This window comes from Pezoporus wallicus, unplaced genomic scaffold (genome assembly GCF_028554395.1).
Source record: "Pezoporus wallicus isolate ANWC-B61680 ecotype Strahan unplaced genomic scaffold, APGP_CSIRO_Pwel_v1 scaffold_2696, whole genome shotgun sequence".
In the NCBI taxonomy this organism is placed as follows: Eukaryota; Metazoa; Chordata; class Aves; order Psittaciformes; family Psittacidae; genus Pezoporus; species Pezoporus wallicus.
The window spans coordinates 715131-734196 of NW_026637439.1; the positions used below are offsets into that span (position 1 = coordinate 715131).

General features: G+C 40.3%; 1 protein-coding gene across 4 annotated transcripts in view; it reads right to left on the reverse strand.

Annotated features, from left to right (window-relative positions):
- The window catches only part of AP3B1 (adaptor related protein complex 3 subunit beta 1), a 163592-nt gene that overhangs the window by 128141 nt on the left and 16385 nt on the right, over positions 1-19066 (reverse strand). For all 4 annotated transcript variants that reach the window (XM_057405436.1, XM_057405437.1, XM_057405439.1 and 1 more), the window contains exons 2-5: positions 17400-17475; positions 10131-10205; positions 4090-4185; positions 1903-2063 (exon numbers count right to left, since the gene is read on the reverse strand). In XM_057405436.1, the coding sequence (XP_057261419.1) occupies positions 1903-2063; positions 4090-4185; positions 10131-10205; positions 17400-17475 (408 nt within the window). The remainder of the gene's footprint in view (positions 1-1902; positions 2064-4089; positions 4186-10130; positions 10206-17399; positions 17476-19066) is intronic.

Sequence of the window (19066 nt, forward strand, 5' to 3'; positions counted from 1 at the left end):
TGAAAATAAAGTTAAACACAGAATGCAGAACAGCATTGAAGGAGTATAAAATTAAATTATAGTTTGTCTTTATGTCATACCAGTTGTGGGTTCTCTAAGAATTGTAATACTTAAAACTCATTAAAATGTTAGGATTTACATGTCTTAGACAACAAAGGAAGCATTATTGGAGTGAAAATAAAAGAACAGGCTAAAGAGCTGAGTGATCTGCTCCCATTATGGAATCTAGTAATAACAGTATGGAATATTAATACTAGTGATGGGGCTTTTTTAAAAGTCCTTTTCAAAATCTCACTGCAAGCAGGTGCAGGTAGAGTTTTCTATTGATAGACAGAAGATACTAATAGCTTTGAAATGCTCTCTAAGTGAAATAAGCAAGAAGTCTGGCATTTTCAATGCTAAAATTACTCCAAAGTACCTGGGAATGTTGACTGCATTGAGCATAAATGTTGCTGTTCACACTATGCCTGAAATCTTTTCTGTTTGATATGTAAGCTTCCTGCTATTAAGATTGATTGAACCACGAATGAACAAGCTCTTCCAGGTCAAACATCCATCCAAACACCATGACACTAAATGCAACGAAGACTGGAGTATCAAACTTGCATCCAGAAGTCTGAATGGACCACTAATTGAACTACAGGACTATCAAACCGGTAGAGAAGTCATGGAAATCAAAAAATAAGTGGAGCATACAGGCACTATTAAACTGTCACTTCTTACTCAAATGCTTGCAGAACATGGATTAGTTAAGATGTAGGAGACTATATGATCTTCACACCAAAAATTCATCCCCTCCGGAATTCTGATTTTGACTAACCTCAGTCTCTCTAGAAATTGCTTGCTTATTACAAGAAGCCAAAAGACAGCCTTGCCACCAGTATACAATCTGTATCACTGAACTGTGGAGATACCAGCCATGAGCCTTATTGAAACATCTGCTAAAACTGTCTATTAAAGACTTGTTTGCAGGGAAGCCTACTGGACCTTCCTGTGGACAGGTTTTAATTTGACAGCCTCTTCACTAGTTCCCAGTACTGCTGCTTCCTCAAGTGATGCAAAAAGCTATACTCTCTCTCTCTCTCTCGGTCCTGTAGTAAACCAATGCTATCAGATACGGCATTTGTACAAGTAAATTTTGAAAATACGACAATAAAAGTTCACAAGCTTTCTAGAAGTAGTTCCAAAATCCTACCACCAAGGACGCTATTGCTGGTTACAACTTCACTCATAAGTAACTATGAACCTTACTGTAGTCCAGGTAAGATGGAATTTGCAGCTACAACAGTTTGAAAACTAAGCTGAGAGAGGGTAGATTTAGACTAGATAGCAGAAAGAAATTCTTCACCATGAGGGAGCTGAGACAGTGGAACAGGTTCCCTAGAGAAGCTGTGGATGCCCCATCCTGAGAAGTGTTCAAGGCCAGGCTGGATGGCACTTTGAGCATCCTGGTCTAGTGGAAGGTGTCCCTGCTCAAGGCATGGGGGCTGGAACTTGATTATCTTAAGGTCCTTTCCAACCCTAACCATTCTATGATTCTATGATTTGTCACCTGTGCTGCAACTGACAAGCAAATGACATCAGGATGAAAAATACAGACACTAAACACAGAAATCTTTGATTCTGAGTATACCTATCAAAATTGTTGCTATACAGATGACGATAATTGTCATATTAAAACCAAAAGATGGTGCATCAGTTTCTTTTTTAATCTTTTCAAAGTTATCCTGTTATTCTAGCAGGACACTTGCCTGGATTCCAACCAAACTGAGCAACAGAATGTCTACAGACACTTTATAAGATCTGATATAGCTGAGACATGCCAACCTCAACTTATGTCTTAATAAACATAGCCCACAACTATCTTAAAATTGCTTTCCGCTATTTGTCAGAACCACTTACCTGTACAGCTTCTGGATTGCATGGGCTGCATTCTTTCTCACATAAGGAGACAAATCAGAAGAGGCTTCCTTAATAGCAAGCATCATAATAGGAACAATAATTGGGACACGGATACTGGATAAAACTCTCAAAGCACTTGCACGGATTAACTGATTAGGATCCTAAAGAATGGAAGAGGAGGGAAATAAGATGGTGCAGAAATGCATCATTAAATTCTCTGCAGTGCTTACACTAATTAGTGACTGCATTTGAAAGCATGTAAACCTATCTATCAATCAGACTTACAAGCAAAATATAATACTAGTAAAATGTGAAAAATTTCACATGAGAAACTTCCAATAACCCAAAAAAGTAAAAGAAATTAAGAAAGAAAACAGTGAAACACTATGAAAATTTGGAAACCTGGCAAAGGAAAATATTAACATTCACTTTCCAATATGCACAATACGGGAATAAAAAAGTACTAATATCTTATTTGGTGATCAGATTCTTTGGAAAATACAACTAGCTCTGTTTTATTACTTAAATGTAAGAATTGCCCAATGAAAACGTGATTCTGTTGCAACACTCCTGTTGACGTTCTTGACAACATGTCCATTTTATATTTTACTGCAGGAAATAAATTGAAGCCAGTAAGAAAATCAATTTTAAGCTAAATGTTTTGAGACTTCTACTTCCTACTCTTCCTTCTTTCATCTCAATACTTGCTCCCTTTATAAAATGCTAGGGTTAGCTTCAAAATCCAGTAACAGCACAGAAATCTGTATTTGGATGAACTATAATGTAAATCTTGTCTGTTAATCATGGGCTTGGGGCACAGAGAAAAAATGTTGCTTCATCAAGTACCAAATCCTCTAAAATCTAGCAAACCAAAATTGCAGCAGCACTAATTCAGTGTACTGTCTGCCAAAAGGGCACTTCCCAGAGAACATTTCTTATATTCTAGTAATTAGTATTAGTTCATATAAGTTCCCAAAATTCCTGCATATTAGCAGCTTCTGAGTAGTATCTTGATGGTAAAAAAAGCACTTTGACAATTCTGGAAAAATAACTTGTTTCTACCAGAGTCTGCAAAGCTCATCTCCTGTCATACAAGTTCAAAATATCCTAAAATTTCTAAATAGGGAAAAAAATTGCCATACATAGAGCTGCACTACAATCTTCATTACAAACCCAGAAACAAGTTGTTTCAAAAAAAAAAAAATTAATGAAGAGAACTAATTACACCTGGCTATCTTTCACAGCAGGCATAGTAATTTCCTTAGTCACCAAAACTCTCAGATAGCTTGGGGTCTACCTCCTTGCCACACCACCACTTCTTTCTGAGTTACTCAGCCACAACATTTGACCTATCCCCTATCCATTTTTCCCACTATCCACAGCTCTTTAAAAAGTTAAGCCATGAGAAGTATTCACTGTATATGTATCTCACGAAAAACATATGATACAAAGTCACTTGAATTTTAGTTTTTCATGACAGTCACAGAGAGTAAAGGTAGTATACATGACACTGTAAAAAAAGCTGGAAAGGGTGAAAAGCTCTCTAGTCAGCTGTGGGATGCTTCTACAGCTGGCACACCTAGTGCTCCAACTGCAGCATTTTCCAACAAGACCCAAGGTCTGGGTCTGCAACATGACAGAAATTCATTATGAACCTTACAGTAGCCTTACAAGAAGAGAACAAGAAAAAAAAAAAATCCCCAACCCTCTCTTATAATGAAAATCGGCCAAGTTTAAGGACAGAGACTTAACAAGTATTTTCTCCATGGTCTAACTTCAAAGGTAATCCTAATCTTCATTTTCTAATCGCATTTCCCATTGTGATCTGAATTTGAGAGAAGCAACACAAAATGCTAAAAGAAACACAAATGGTTCAGGGTAACAACAGGGTCTTCTTTCTACGTACATATGCTACCTAGTAAAGAAGGCATTCCAGAAATTAAATGGGTACATGAATTTGAGAACACCAACTTGCTGCTTTTCTGTAGTGAATTAATTTTCCTTTGTGCAGGTTTGACAAGGTTTCAGACAACACAAAAAACTTCATCAATGATGTATCTTAAAAGTACTTTATCAGATGCAGGTATTTACATGCTTTAGTTTACCATACTACACTTGCACAGATGTACTTATTTTTGTGATACCAGCTCAGAATTCTCTATGAAATGTTGTTTGGTAGCCACTCACTTTTAAAGCACGCTGGAAAGTACTGATGGACAATAATGCTAGATCTTGCTGTTCCTCTGCATAACGCATCAGATAAACATATACAAGCTTTTTTATCTGAAAAGAAAAACACAGTGATTATCAGAAAGTTGTAGAATTCTATAAAACTAAGTCCTAGATTACACATTTTCACCAACATTTTCTTCTTTGAAGGAGATTTAACATATCACTGGAGTACTCACATACTTCTCATATGTCTTAAGATTCTCTGTAATCCTTTGAACAGAAACTCCCCCAAGTGCTGTAATATTACCTAATTAATGATACAAACAGATGAAGGCTAATAACACAAAGTACTGCTTTATATTATCAACTAGTAAATAAAGACTTGAATAATTTAAGAAACTGACAAGTGGCAACTGGCACCTGAGCATTCCTCAGGGATTTTTTCTTACGAAAGACAGGTTAAACTGCAATAGCCAAGGATTTCAACAAGCCCAATTTTTTCACCCTGAAACTCAAAATCGGTTACTTTAATATATTTGAAAGAGAATTTAACTTCCAGCTGAAGTGTGGTAACTTACACTATTTACATCTGATTAAAAGAGCACTTCTGACTACACCTCAGACAAAAGCAAAAGATATTAGATCCAGCTTTGCCTGACTACAAGCATTCAAAAGATACAGCCAATATACGCATACTACAAAGGATGTGATGTTCAAAGATTAAGAAAGCCTCAGTAAGATTTTGGGGGAGGAGGGTATTCAATTTACTTCACTTTACCCCCTCATGGTTACTGTATGCCCAGGAAGCAGTGAAAACATTTTTTACCTTTGAGTTGCAAACCAACTATTGGGGTCTATAATGGAAAATTCTGAAATACCCTCAACTACAGCTGTGCTATAATTACTGTCACCATCAGAAGATGTATCTTTGTGCCAATTCTGGCAAAAAGCATAATATTAAATCACAGAAGGTTACACCATACTAAATTATTTGTTGTTCAGCTATAGACAAGCAGCAATCAACACTGACCACAAGAGGCCTACGCACTGAATGACTGCAGGTGTGCAAAGAAAGCCTCCTTTCCTTGAAACCACTCTGTGACTAGAAATGGAAGCACTTAGAGCTTCGTGACTACACTACTCTTTTACCATTTACCTTCACTCAATGTTAAAATGCTCCGTTCTATAAAATTAATCATAACAGGGGCACATTAGGACTGAGGAACAGAGGCAGATTTGTTTAATTAGTTTATCAATATAAGCACATCAAACTCCATGAGTTATTGACCAAGACTTATTTTTGTTCTATACCACCAATTGTTTATTAGGTCACTTTTTGTATCCTTACCATCCATGACATGATGCACATAATCAAGCTGAGGTCAGTGTGTACTTATAAAAACAAAAAATCACAAGGTACTTCTGTAGACAATAAGATGCCCTTTGCTTCCCTCAAAACAAACAAACGTGTTCTACTGCATCTTCACCTCCATTTTCCTGTATCAGAGCATTCAGTCTTGATTTAAAAAAAAAAAAATAATAAAATACCCTAAACCCCACAAACCCAACCAAAACCACACACACACACACACAAGAAAAGAAAGGGTCAAAACCAAAACAACAAAATCAAACAGAAGCCATTTCTGGGAAGGAAAGACAATTAGATACAAAGTCACCCAGATGAACTTAAGTATTTTATGCTTGTGCATTGTAGCAACTTGTACAGACAGATTTGTGAAAATGTTCTTAAGGAGGTTCAGCAAAACATTTTCAGAAAACAGTGTCAGGATCAGTGCACTAAGAATCTGACTTAATCCACTAAGTTGTCATCATTTCAAGAGCATCCTAGTAACTGGACCATGACAAAGGTTTCTGAGACCCTGAAGTGCTAAATAGATGGCTATACAGGTACATTATGACCTAAACTTATCAACTAACCTTGATAAATTAGTCAGCTGGCTTTACGGCACACCCTGTTCTCTTTTCAGTTTAACACACCAATATGCTAGCACTAAACAGTGGGGAAAAAAGTAACAAGGAAATAAAGTACAGCATAGAGGAAGATGTGTGAATTCACATATATTGGTTTTAAAATGTAAGAAAATGCCCATAAAATATAACCAGTGAAAGGCTTCTGCTAATTAACGTTAGGTTATGTGTCCTGGGTTCAGCAGTAGCAGTCATGTTTCTCCTTTGTGGTAGCTGGTGCAGTGCTGTGTTTTGACTTCCAGCTGGGGAACAGTGTTGGTGAAGCCGATGTTTTCGGTTGTTGCTAAGTGATGTTTACCCTGACCAAGGACTTTGTGAGGCTCATGCTCTGCCAGGGAGGAGGGGAAGCTGTGAGGAAGCAGAGATGGGGTGCCTGACCCAGGCTAGCCAAGGAGGTATTCCATACCACAGCACATCATGCCCGGGGTGGGGGTAACTGGGAGTTACCTGGAAGGACACAGGCTTCCGGGTGGGACTCGTTTCTTGGCCGGTGGTATCGTATTCTCTTCCCTTGTTATTTTCCCTTATCATTGTTGTAGTTGATAGTAGCGGTGGTGATTTGTGTTGTACACTGGTGTCTCAACCCGTGGGAGTTGAACCCTTTCGATCCTCCTCCCCGTTCCTCCGGGAGTGGGGAAGGGGAGAGCCTGGGGGGGGGGGGGGGGGGGGGGGGGGGGGGGGGGGGGGGGGGGCGGGTCTCGATTGTTGTCAGCCTGGCACCACTCACTGGGAGTGAGTGAGTGAACAAGCTGTCTGGCTAGGGTTTAAACCACGACATTATGTGATGAAACCCTGTCTGCACACCCACAAAGAAGCACAGAGACACAAGGAGAGTGGAGGGGTGTTTGCAGTTAACACCCTGCCTTAGTTTCCCCCAAGCCCACAGCAGGAACCATCAGTCCAGAGGTGCAGAGAAACACAGCTGTAGTAGAAACTAAGTCTCAGAGGAAAGGACATCCTGTCAGGCCCCTCTCAGGATCTCCTCAGCTCCCATGCTGAGGTGTTAAAAACATCAAGAGTCAACACCAGAGCACCTTTCATGCTGAGGGGCTTTTCTGCATACTTGTATGGGACACAGATAAAGAGAGGAGACTTAAGTGTGACTCTAGCAATTGGAATGGGACCTCCAGTCATAAGGGTCCTTAAGTCCACTGTGGCCAGCACCTGGAACAAGTGAAGGTCTGGCTGTCACAGGCCAGGAGCAGGCGGCCCATGAGCATACATGCAAGCAACCTGAGACCATGTGCCTGTCGTGCCAGTAACTGGAATGGTTGCAGATGTACCAGTGGGTCAAGCTGCACTAGCTGGCAAGTAGTTGAAGTGGTCTGGGAAGGAGACGGGTAAAGGTGGGGACATCTAGGGGCAAGACTGTAGGACTACTACAGCATAGACCAGGGCAATGCCATCAGCTGCCCAAGAAACTAGATGGCCTGTCTCTAGAGGCAAGAATCATGTGTTTGTGTGCATCTCTCTAAGGGCATAACCATAGTGGGTTGGCTAGCAGAGGACCCTGAATGTTCTGCCCAGGTGCAGCTGTGTATGCACAGTCGTGCACACACCAGTGCGCCTAATGGCAAGACCATGACAGGGTAGCTACTGGGGAACCAAGTGAGTACTGGATCACATGTGTTCATTATGTGTACACCAGTTTGTACCAGCAACTGAAATAGGACTGCAGCCTTACGGGCTCATATTCCACGTGCCAGCAAAGAGGGAGACTGAGATCCATGGGCCAGCTACTGGGCAGACCATATATGAGCTGTTGCATGAATCCACATTGTACATATGTATGTATACATATTTTCCCACTAGCAGACCTTTACCTTGAACAGACAAAATGCTGGTACTGTTTGTGTTCATGTCAGTACCCTCTATCAATTTATGTGGCTGTCTCTCTACATGTGTATTTCTTGTGTGTATATACACACAAAATGTGAGTGTGAACACCTATCAGGAAGACACTCCTAGTCTCACTACTGGAGCTGTTCAAGCACTAACAGTTAAAAACATTCAAGATGAGTAATATTGTTCAAAGTACTCCTCCTTAGTGTAAGGTTTCTCTGTTTAAAACTTGACTCAGAGTACTTCTTTGCACATTTAAGCCTCCTTGACTTACCAGAGCTCAATATCCGGCCACAGAAAAATACATTTTTTCCATTCTTTGAAAGAATGCAAAGTTTTAAAGCAGCAGCTAAATAACTTCTTTAACACTAAAATTAGACTCAAATCTGACTTTCACTATCCATCTGTGTCAAATAGGAGGGAAAACAGACATATCTATGATCTGCTATATTGCAGCACATTAGAGAGAGACAGAAGTTTGCTTAAGTTATTATTGCAGGAAATATAATTTTCAGTGTCACAAACCATGAAAAAGCAACTTTTCATTCCCATTAATAACAGAGACTGAAGTACATATTTCCAGGAGAAAAAGGAAGAACTGGAGCATGCATTCCATTGACTTCTTTTCTTAAAACCCAATGCTTCAAACCCCTGTTTTTTGCATTTTTCCAAAGTTACGATCCTGTGCAGCAGGAAGTAACTAATATCATTACATGCTTGTTCCGCTTTCCTCAAACTGATGCTTGTTAGTCACTACACGGTTTGAAACTACAAACTTAGACGTTATTTCCATCCAAATCTCATTTGTCAAGTCAACTGTAACTGACACCACTGCACTGGAGCTGACAGTGTATACACAATACTGGTAGTGAGCATCAGAGTAACATTTTCTTTATAAAACTTATGGTTGTACAACTTTCTAACACAGATGCTACTTTAGATACCCTTGACCCACATAGTAAGCCTGTGGACTTAAACACGTCATAGTTGACCACAATCTCCATTTTTTTTAACTTCACTGAAACTGAATTTTCACCAGTACAGGACAGATTCTTTTTCTTGCTTTCTTATGAGGAAAAAAGGACAAAAAATACATAAGCAAGCTACTTTCTGTGTCTAACACCACGCATTGCAGCAAAACCAAACTGCTAAAATAAAATGGATGGTAAACAGGATGAAAGAAAAATGTAGTATTTCTGCTATTGTTTGTATATATGGAAATCCTGAAAATTATTAAATACATTTTCTTTTAGCATCACACAATTTAGTACAAGTTGAGTAAATTTACTCAAGCAACTCCTCAAGAAATTAGCTTCTGTAGCAGATAATTCTGACACAAGTTCTTCATCAGCCACTTTCATAGGAAGTTTAAATTCTTCTTGCTTGCCCTTTTTATACTCCTCCCATAATTCTCATACAAAAGAAACGCATTTACGTAAAACAAGACTTCGCTTAAGTGTCTATGTCGTGCAAAACATAAATTAACATAAGATTTGAGATTACACTGCATATTAGCAAAAAATTTGTTCTCTGCTCAAGATGGGACCTACTCCCCCATCCCAGATAGTCATATCTCTCCAAGCTTCCTAGACTTGAAATCTTTTTTTGTAATCTTCTGGACTTGCATGCATTCACATTAGTGAAGCATTAAACAAATTATCTGAACTAAATTATCAAAAGAACCAACACATTTCATTAGTAACATCACATTTTGCCTAACCACAAATTCATAAAGACAAGTTTAGCTGAGTTAAAGTGCTCTCACTCAGCAATCCTACTGCTGATACACTCCTTTTATAAATACACTACATAGAAAAGCTAAAACTTTTTACCCAGCTCTTACCTCTCAGCCTTGATGTGCAAGATAGGTTTTCAAATACAGCATAGCACAGGCTTTACTCAAACTTCGCAAGCAGCACCACCCCTCAAATAAACTGTAATACTTTTTCTCAGAATTACCACCACTTGCTTGAACAAACTTTCTCTAAGCAATCAATTTTTAAAAAGTACTTAGTTGTAATTCCTCCCTCCAAATCACCCATCCTTTATTTACATGTTAAACTAATGCTGTGACTGAAATTGAACCCTGAGAAATTGTACCATAAACTATAACATCTCTATTATTTTTTACATTGAAGTCAGGTATTTACAATTAGATAAAATTTTCATAAGCAGATTTCCCATAACAGTATGCTTAATAAGTTGTAGGAATATACGACTTGTACCTCAATATTTTTACTGGCAACATTCTTCACAACAGCAGGAAAGAGCTCAGAAGCATTTTTTCCCTTTGCAATCATCTAAAAAAAACAAAACAAAAAAAGGCAATATTTTAGTAATGCAATAATATACATTATTAGAGTGGGTTACTTATTGTGGTGACGTGGTTTGTTTTTTTTTCAGGGGTGGAGGATGTGTTTGTTTTAAGACACAGGCATTTATTCCAGATCTGTATTTCAAACCTGACTTCTACAAAATTGAAGCCAAAGTCTTATTTCTTTTTTTTTTTTGTTAACTATTAGACTTTACAGGATACTATCCATACAGCAAAACTCCTGAGTGCTAGCTGCTTACAAGTTTGGGGGCTAGAATGAATGAACTGGACTTTTATCATATCAGGTTGCAAATAATTTTTAATACTTAAAAAATTACATAAATCAAAGATCTTGCTAATTTGATAAAGCTTTACAGAATTGTCTTTTGGGAGCTGCTATAAGAACAAAAACAAACCAAACCAAACCAAACCAAACCAAACCAAACCAAACCAAACCAATAAAAAAAAACAACCAAAAAACATCAGCAGAAGTTATACAAGCTTAAGTCCTGTTCCTTTTCCCTGGAATAATCTTCATATGCAACAGAACCAAGGAGGGTGAAAAAAAAATTAAAAAAAAAAAAAAAAAAGACAACACACTCCAAAAAACAAAGCAAAATTATTTTTCAGAAAAACTTAAACACAAAAAGACTTCAGTGTTTATACAGAACAAAACCCCAACAAGGTAAAAGACCACCCAACCCACTGATTTTTTTGTTTTTTATCGTAAATTTTCATATTTTGCCTTACAGAAATCTGAACCATAAGATTGTCTCAATAAAGACTACAAACAACAGAACTCCAATTTAGCTTTAGCTGTTGCATGGAAGGAAGCTATTTATTAGAAAGTAAATACATTAGAAGGAATAATATAAATAATATACTTCAATATACACTAGAGCTGCATTAGTCTCTTATTTCTCAGATCGAATTCCAGCAGAATGCCTGCCAGTACTTCACATCCAAGCTGCAACGACTGGAATCGCATGAACATGTTGTACCAAGTTACAGTGCTGCTGAATACTGACTCGGAGCACCCCCAGCTATGGTCAAGGGCAGGATCCAGTCAACCAATTATTAAGCTAATCAGAAAGGACAAGAGCTCACTAAGGCAAGCAAATACGCAGGGATCTGAGACAGGAACACGACTTTTGCAACTGCAGTTTCTGCTGTTCATAACTTGTTGCTTATCATATCACATTCCCACCCTTAATCAATATTATACAGTTGATTAAACTTCATATTCTTAACTCACAGGTCTTTTTCATCGCTGAAACACATAAAGACCTAGGATATCATGCAACAAAAGCAAGAAAATGCAAAACTGGGTTACACCTTGACACACTGCATATTCAAAGGTTGTAAGAGTCTGTAAGAAGAAAGAAGGTAGTTGTAGTTCAAGTAAATACTTAGCCTTTCAAAACAGTTCAAGAGCAGTTGTCCAGCGTGACTCACTTTAACCAACTCAACATCTTGGAACTGTATTAAGGCACAGGAAGTAACAAACAAGCAAATGTAATATATGTATTTCAAAGGCTTTAACTAAAAACTACATTAAACCACTGCTCTCAGGATTGGGGCATCTTCCTAATAAATGCCATATTCAGAATCATGGAATGTTTTGGCTTGGAAGGGACCTTAAAGATAAATTAGTTTGAACCCCTCTACCACATGCAGGATTACCTTCCACTAGATTAGATTGCTCAAAGCCCTGTCCAACCTGGCCTTGAACAATGCCAGGGATGGGGCAGCCACAACTTCTCTGGTCAGCCTGTTTGTGTCTTACCACTCCCATAGTAGGAATTTCTTCCTAATGTCTGATCTATATTGACCCCCTTTCAGTTTAAAGCCATTCCCCCTTGTCCTATCACTACATGTTAGAAGTGCTTCTCCAGGTTTCTTTAGGCCCCTCTCAGGCACTGGAAACTGCTCTAAAAGTCTCCCCAGAATCTTATCTTCTCCACGCTGAAAAACCCCAACATTCTCAGTCTGTGCTCATACGAGAGGAGCTTCAGCCCTCTGACCATCTTCATGGCCCACTTCTGGATGCCCTCCACCAAGATCCACATCCCTTTCGTGTTGGGGGCCCCAGAGCTGGGTGCAGTACTGCAGGTGGGGTCTCACAAGAGGGGAAGAATCATTTCCCTTGACCTGCTTGACCAGAGTCAAGTAGAACTTAGTAGCAAGATGCAGTGAAAATAAAATAATACCAATCACCTCATCTTAATGCAACAGAGCTTATGTTTTTCTAAAATAAGGATGATCCGTAGACTTCCATGATAGGGTGTGACAGTATGAGTCCATGCATTACTTGCATTATTGAACTGGTCTGTCATAGTAGCTCCAGTGTATGTATTTAGGGTTTTTAAAAGAGTTTATTTTGACTCATTCAGTTGTAGCAATTAATGTAAATCCCCCTTAGCCCATGGATCATTAACCTGAAAGGACATAATAGCTCTTTCCAAGACTAAGGTCTATCATGTCCATTTGTTGCTGTGCTTAGACAGTCTCCAGTTGCGTTGTCTTATACACCTGGCATTCTTGCAGACAGAAACATTCATTTTAGAATAAATATAACATCAGGGTGTACTAAAGTTTCTTTTATTTGATGGTTTTCTGGGTTGGTTTTCTTTGTTGTTGTTTGGTTTGTTCGTTTTGTTTGTTTGTATTTTATGAGACACATACAGACGTGGATTAAATTCTCTATGGGAAATCAGGCATATGAACTAGTTTCCTAAATTTATGCTCTAAAATCTTCAAGAGCAAAATTCCACTTATATTTAAATGGTAAGTCCAGAAAGGTTTCAAGACAGATGGTAATAATAATGTATTGGTTGTGAAAAGATATAATAAAATATTACAATTATAATATATAATAATACAATAAAAAATAATGTATTGGTTTAAAAGAAGCATTAACCATTATGTTACAGTAGAATAAACTTGGTTTTGTGCACACTTTAATTTCTAAATCAGCAGTGTTGCTCATAATCTTCAAAGACTGCAGTTATTATATGGCATGCATGTAAGGAAGAAACACTAAAGAAAAATAAACTGACTGAAAAACCAACCAAACAAAAAGGTCACTGATAATCAGTCACATATGTTTTAGCTGAAGGTGGGCTTAGCCACTTTGATGTATGAGGTAGAGTGGAAAGATCAAAACTGGAATACTCCTATGCTTGAAATTACGTTGTTAGAAGTCAACCTCTGGGAAACAGATCTGGATTTATTTGCAGTGAATCTAAAAATAATCCCCTTCACTCTGACAGAGCGTTCACAAGCCACCTTAAAAGAGGAAAAAACAGCAAAGGGAGCCCTAAGCAGTGTTCTCCTGGTACTTTTTCATCACACCTATATGGATGAATGAAGGTTCTGCCTCGAAGTCTACTAAAAGAGCAAGAAAACTGTTGGTAAGCACAGCTTTTTCCTCTACCTAAAATCAGTGAAAATGAACACCCCAGTGAGACATGTTAAACAACAGTCTGACAACAGAATTCCTTTTTCCTCTAATAATAAGACTGGAGGAAGTCTTTCATCTCTGGAGAACACATCGGTGAGAACTTTTTAGATGTAACCATGTCCTGGGTTCAGCGGCAGCAGTCATTTTTCTCCCTCTTGGTAGCTGGTGCAGTGCAGTGTTTTGACCACCAGCAGCAGGGCGGGACGGACGTGGCCGTGGACTTGTACCTGGCCGTCCGGCTGCTCTTCACCGTCCTGGCCCTCGCCCTCGCCTCCGTCTTCGTGAGGCTGCGGGGAGCCGAGGAGGAGCGGCCCCGTGAGCCGGCGGCTGCAGAAGCGGCCCGGGAGAGCGGCCCCGCGGACCAAGCGGCGGCGGGAGCGGGACCGGAGGCCGCGAGGGGACGGCTGCCGGTGGAGGAGGTCGGGGCGGTCGAGGAGCGGAAGGAGGCGGCTGCCGAGGAGCGGAAGGAGGAGGAGCCGAGCCCCGCGACGGCCGAGAGCATTCCCCGGCAGCCGCCCGCCGAGCCCCAGGAGGATGCAGGAGACCACGCAGCGTTTCCCAGCAAGGCAGAGGAGGAAGAGCTGGACTCAGAAAAAGAGAAGCTGGTGGTGGGAGAGCCGGCAAGCACAGCAGCTACACCAGCCCCAGTGACAAGCACAGCAGCATCGTGTGAGAGTTCTGAAGGCTCTGAATGGCCTTTGGGTATCCTTGGGACCTGCCTGCTGATTGTGATGGGGATCAGCATGTTGGCACACACACAGAGTGTGTTTTACCCACCACCATTTTGTCTGATCAACGGTTAAGCAGAGTCCGGTTTGGGTCTTGTCTGGGGTTAGATGACGATGCAGGGGGACCAAGAGGTTTTCTCCAAGGCTGGACAGTCATGAGTGGCAGGGTGTGTGGGACAGTATGGGCAAGTATCTAGTCCACTGGGGCCCTCCAGTGCTTTGGAAGTGTCAGAGATTGAAGGCAGCTGTATGGAGTCCCCAGCAGCAAGCTGCAGAAACTGCTGAAGGTGACAGTGAATTATTTTGAGCCCGGTGGGCCCATGGCACTTCAGGCCATCAGAGCAGAGATGCAACATAGAGATGGACTCATGATCGAGGAGTGAACTTAGCAATGGACACTACTGCCCAGGTTATTCATGAGTGTGAACACTGCACACAGTCTCTCCTGCTCTGGAAGGCTGTTACAAGAGATGGAGCCTGGCATCATGGACCAGATGGACACAGCAGCTTTACAGGGACTGGTCCATGCACTAAGAGTGATGGTATATTGAAAATCTGGGATCTGAGCATGACGTGAATGGTATGGAATAAGGGGTGGATAATGTCCTGGGTTCAGCAGTAGCAGTCATTTTTCTCTTTCTTGGTAGCTGGTGCAGTGCAGTGTTTTGACTTTTGGCCTGGGAACAGAGCTGATAACACGGATGTTTTGGTTTGGCCAAGGACTTTGTGAGCCTCATGCTCTGCCAGGGAGGAGGGGAAGCCAGAAGGAAGCAGAGACAGGACACCTGACCCAAACTGACCAAAGAGGTATTCCATACCACAGCACGTCATGCCCAGGAGGTAACTGAGAGTTAGCTGGAAGGGCTGGGAGACTGTGGGGTTGGAGGAGGCATCGGTTAGTGCTTGGTTGGGCTGGGGGGGGGCAGCATGTTATCGGTCAGCTGGTGGTGAGATGTTTTATTCTCTTCCCTTGTTATTTCCTTTATCATTGTTATTATTGGTGGTAGCAGTAGTGATTTGTGCTATACCTTAGTTACTAAACTGTTCTTATCTCAACCCGTGGGAGTTGCATTCCTTTCGATTCTCCTCTCCATCCCTCCGGGAGTAGGGGGAGGGAAAGAAGGGGGGCGGGAGTGAGTGAACAAGTTGCCTGACTGGGTTTAAACCACAACAAACCACAAAACTGGTAACAAGCATCTTTGTGCCCCACCACTGCTATGAGGCCTTCTACTAATTGTGCAAGGTCCCAGTTCTGGCCTGTAAAGCTCACTGTTTCAGTTTGTTAGGTGAACCAGAGGTTGGTACAAGATGTGTTTAAACTGTGTTTCATAGGACAGGATAACAGCAAAAACCTTGAAAACATGGAAGAGACTAAAAACAAACAATCCTGTAATTCTAATAGAACAGACTACGAACTTAAAAAAGGACAAGAATCTGGAACTGGGAAATGGGGGAGCAGAAGAAAGCATGTGCTCAATTCAGTTCTGCTTCCCTTACTGAAGAGTTCCTGAGCCCAGCATAAGACAATCAAGGACCACAGTTACCAGTGGTCTAACTTCATGTATCTCTACGTATCTCCAACTTCATGGCATTATATACTTGTAGGAAATTAAAGGAACAGTTGTTAAGAACTGCTTTGAATATGTAGCAGCAGCAGGTATTTAAAATGAGTGCATATTCATTTATAGTGAGAGCATTGTTTGTAAGAAAGAAAAATAAAAAAAAAAAAAATCAATCTAGTAAAGCTCTGGTTTAAAATTTACAACTGACCCAATCTAATAGTTTCTAATTCCCCCATATACATACACACACACACATTCAGTTGGAACAGTTTCCAAATACAGATAAATTTCTGGCCACCTTTTTGAAAAAGAAAACCAAGGGAGCAACAGGCAACTCTCCCCAGCCAGAAGAAAGATCTTTTCTGACAGAAGCAGAAGAAATTAAGTTACCATAGATTGAAACCATGGCACTTCCAAAGGCCATGTTTTCTTACAACAGCACCTTCGCCTCTGCATGCCAGACTCTGTTTAAACCCTGAGGAACCTTTCATAAAGTTATGAAATAGTAGTTGAGTTGACAGGTTAGGCAGATCTAATAGGTAATTGATGCCTCTGTCAGGACCAGGATTAAAGACAAAAGCAGAAGAGAACCAGCTTGAGTAAATCTTCATCACTAGAGGATAAAGGACAAATGGCTAGTTCTAGACTCAGAGAAAAGAATACAATTGCATGATACAACCTGTACCTACTTACTTCAGTAGGTGCTTGGATAGGATTAATCCGTGTAAATCAAGGAAAACAAAAAAGCCCACCTAGAGGAGGCTGAAGGAACAGGGAGAGAAAGCAAACGCAGAAGTCAAAAAAAATAAAACTGGACACTGAACAGATTTCTATAGTACATTCTTCAAACCCTCTTAAGAAGAAATCAAAGGACGTTATCAACTTCATTATGTTCAGTTTATAGGATTTAAACACACAATGGCGTTATACATTATTTAATCACCTCTATGGGAACACAGTTCACCTGAAATTCTTAGCCAAATATATAGGCAACATGCTCATTAACAAAAAAAAAAAAAAAGACAAAAAACAACAAAAAAACACCCCACATACATAACCTAAAGTAAAAATAGTAAATGCAATTTGTCATTTTACTCCTGCAAGTGTCTGCTGTTTCCCATCTGTTGAACAAAGACAGCCACTGAAGCTTTTCTGAAGGAGCCATTTCCTATTTAGGGTCTCACCTCCATACTGAAAATAATTATTTACAGGCATATTAGCAGTTATATAAATATTTTTAAAACATGGGACTGTATGGATTTTGATACAGCAATTTCTTCACAAGATTTCAAATTAAGGACTACACAGTAGCTTTTAAACATCATTTAGAGATTCCAATGCTGACTTGATAAAGGATCTGTAAAGGAAAAACAGTATTCACATCCAAGAAATAAAAATAATTAAAAAAAAAAACAAACAACACATACCCCAACAATCCTTTTCATAGCATCCAGCTTTGCAGAATCTTTACTGCTTTCCAACATTTGTTTTAGGTCTTCATTTCTATGGTAGAAACACAGTTCAGCATCAATTAGAAAATGTAAAAACCAAAACAGAATACCATTTCTATATTCTTGCATGAATTCATCAATTGAAGGTGAAACACCGATCCTTCTTGCTCACTTTTTATGTTGTATTTGTTAACATGCTGGCCTAGTATAATAAAGCATTTAGTAAAATCATAGAATCACAGAATCATAGGATAGTTAGGGTTGGAAAGGACCTTATGATCCTCTAGTTCCAACGCCTGCCTGCCATGGGCAGGGACACCTCACACTAAACCATGTCACTCAAGGCTCTGTCCAGCCTGGCCTTGAACACCGCCAGGGATGGAGCATTCACAACCTCCCCAGGCAACCCATTCCAGTGCCTCACCACCCTTACAGTAAAGAACATCTTCCTTATATCCAGTCTAAACTTCCCCTGTTTAAGTTTCAACCCCTTACCTCTTGTCCTGTCACTACAGTCCCTCCCCTAGCATCCCTATAGGCCCCCTTCAGATACTGGAAGGCTGCTATGAGGTCTCCACGCAGCCTTCTCATCTCCAGGCTGAACAGCCCCAACTTTCTCAGCTTATCTTCATCCTCATGGCCCTCCTCTGGACTTGTTCCAACAGTTCCATGTCCTTTTTATGTTGAGGACACCAGAACTGCACACAATACTCCAGGTGAGATCTCACAAGAGCAGAGTAGAGGGGCAGGACCACCTCCTTCGGCCTGCTGGTCACGCTCCTTTTGATGCAGCCCAGGTTGCTTTCTGAGCTGTGAGCACACACTGCAGCCGGCTCATGTTTGTTTTCTCATCGAGCAACACCCCAAGTCCTTCTCCGCAGGGCTGCTCTGAATCTCTTCTCTGCCCAACCTGTACCTGTGCCTGGGATTGCTCCGACCCAGGTGTAGGACCCTGATGCATAAAATAATGTATCAGATTCCAACAATAGTGGAAGCCCATTTAATTTTAATCAGCTGTTAGCTGAACCCTGCCTGGAAGGTTGAAGTGTTGGCTCAAGAGAACAGCTTAGACTGAACCAGGGAGTCACTTGCCCCTCCCTTTTGCTCCAGGGAGGACCAAATGTAATAGGCCAAGACTGACATGTTTGTGTTAAAATACAGTATCAGCTTACAAGACCAATATCAGCTTAAAAGACCAATAGCAGACTTCAGTGCTGTCTAAATTTCTATGAGAACAAGCATATAACCTTATGTTTTCATCTGCCTTTCCGGACTGTAAATTGCTACGCCCTGTTTTCACAATTAACAGCCTCAGATCTGTAATATATCTATTCTGTATGCCATAAGATTACACCCATATGGCGTCCAGGCACTTTTTACAGCTGAAGTAAAATTCTCATGTGAAATCTTAAGTCAGTAAGAATGTTCTCTTGCACATACAGCTTTTCGTTAGCCATCACTAAAAGGAAACCTCACCTTCCTTGTCTTTTTAGAAACCGATCAATCACCATCTAACTACATTTATAGACTCTGAAGGTTTATAAAACAGATTCTTTGAAGAAATAGCCTTTTGTAATGCCCAGACTGCTGAAATACTAAAAAATACAAAGCAAAGAATGACTCAGGAAGAGACACTGATATTC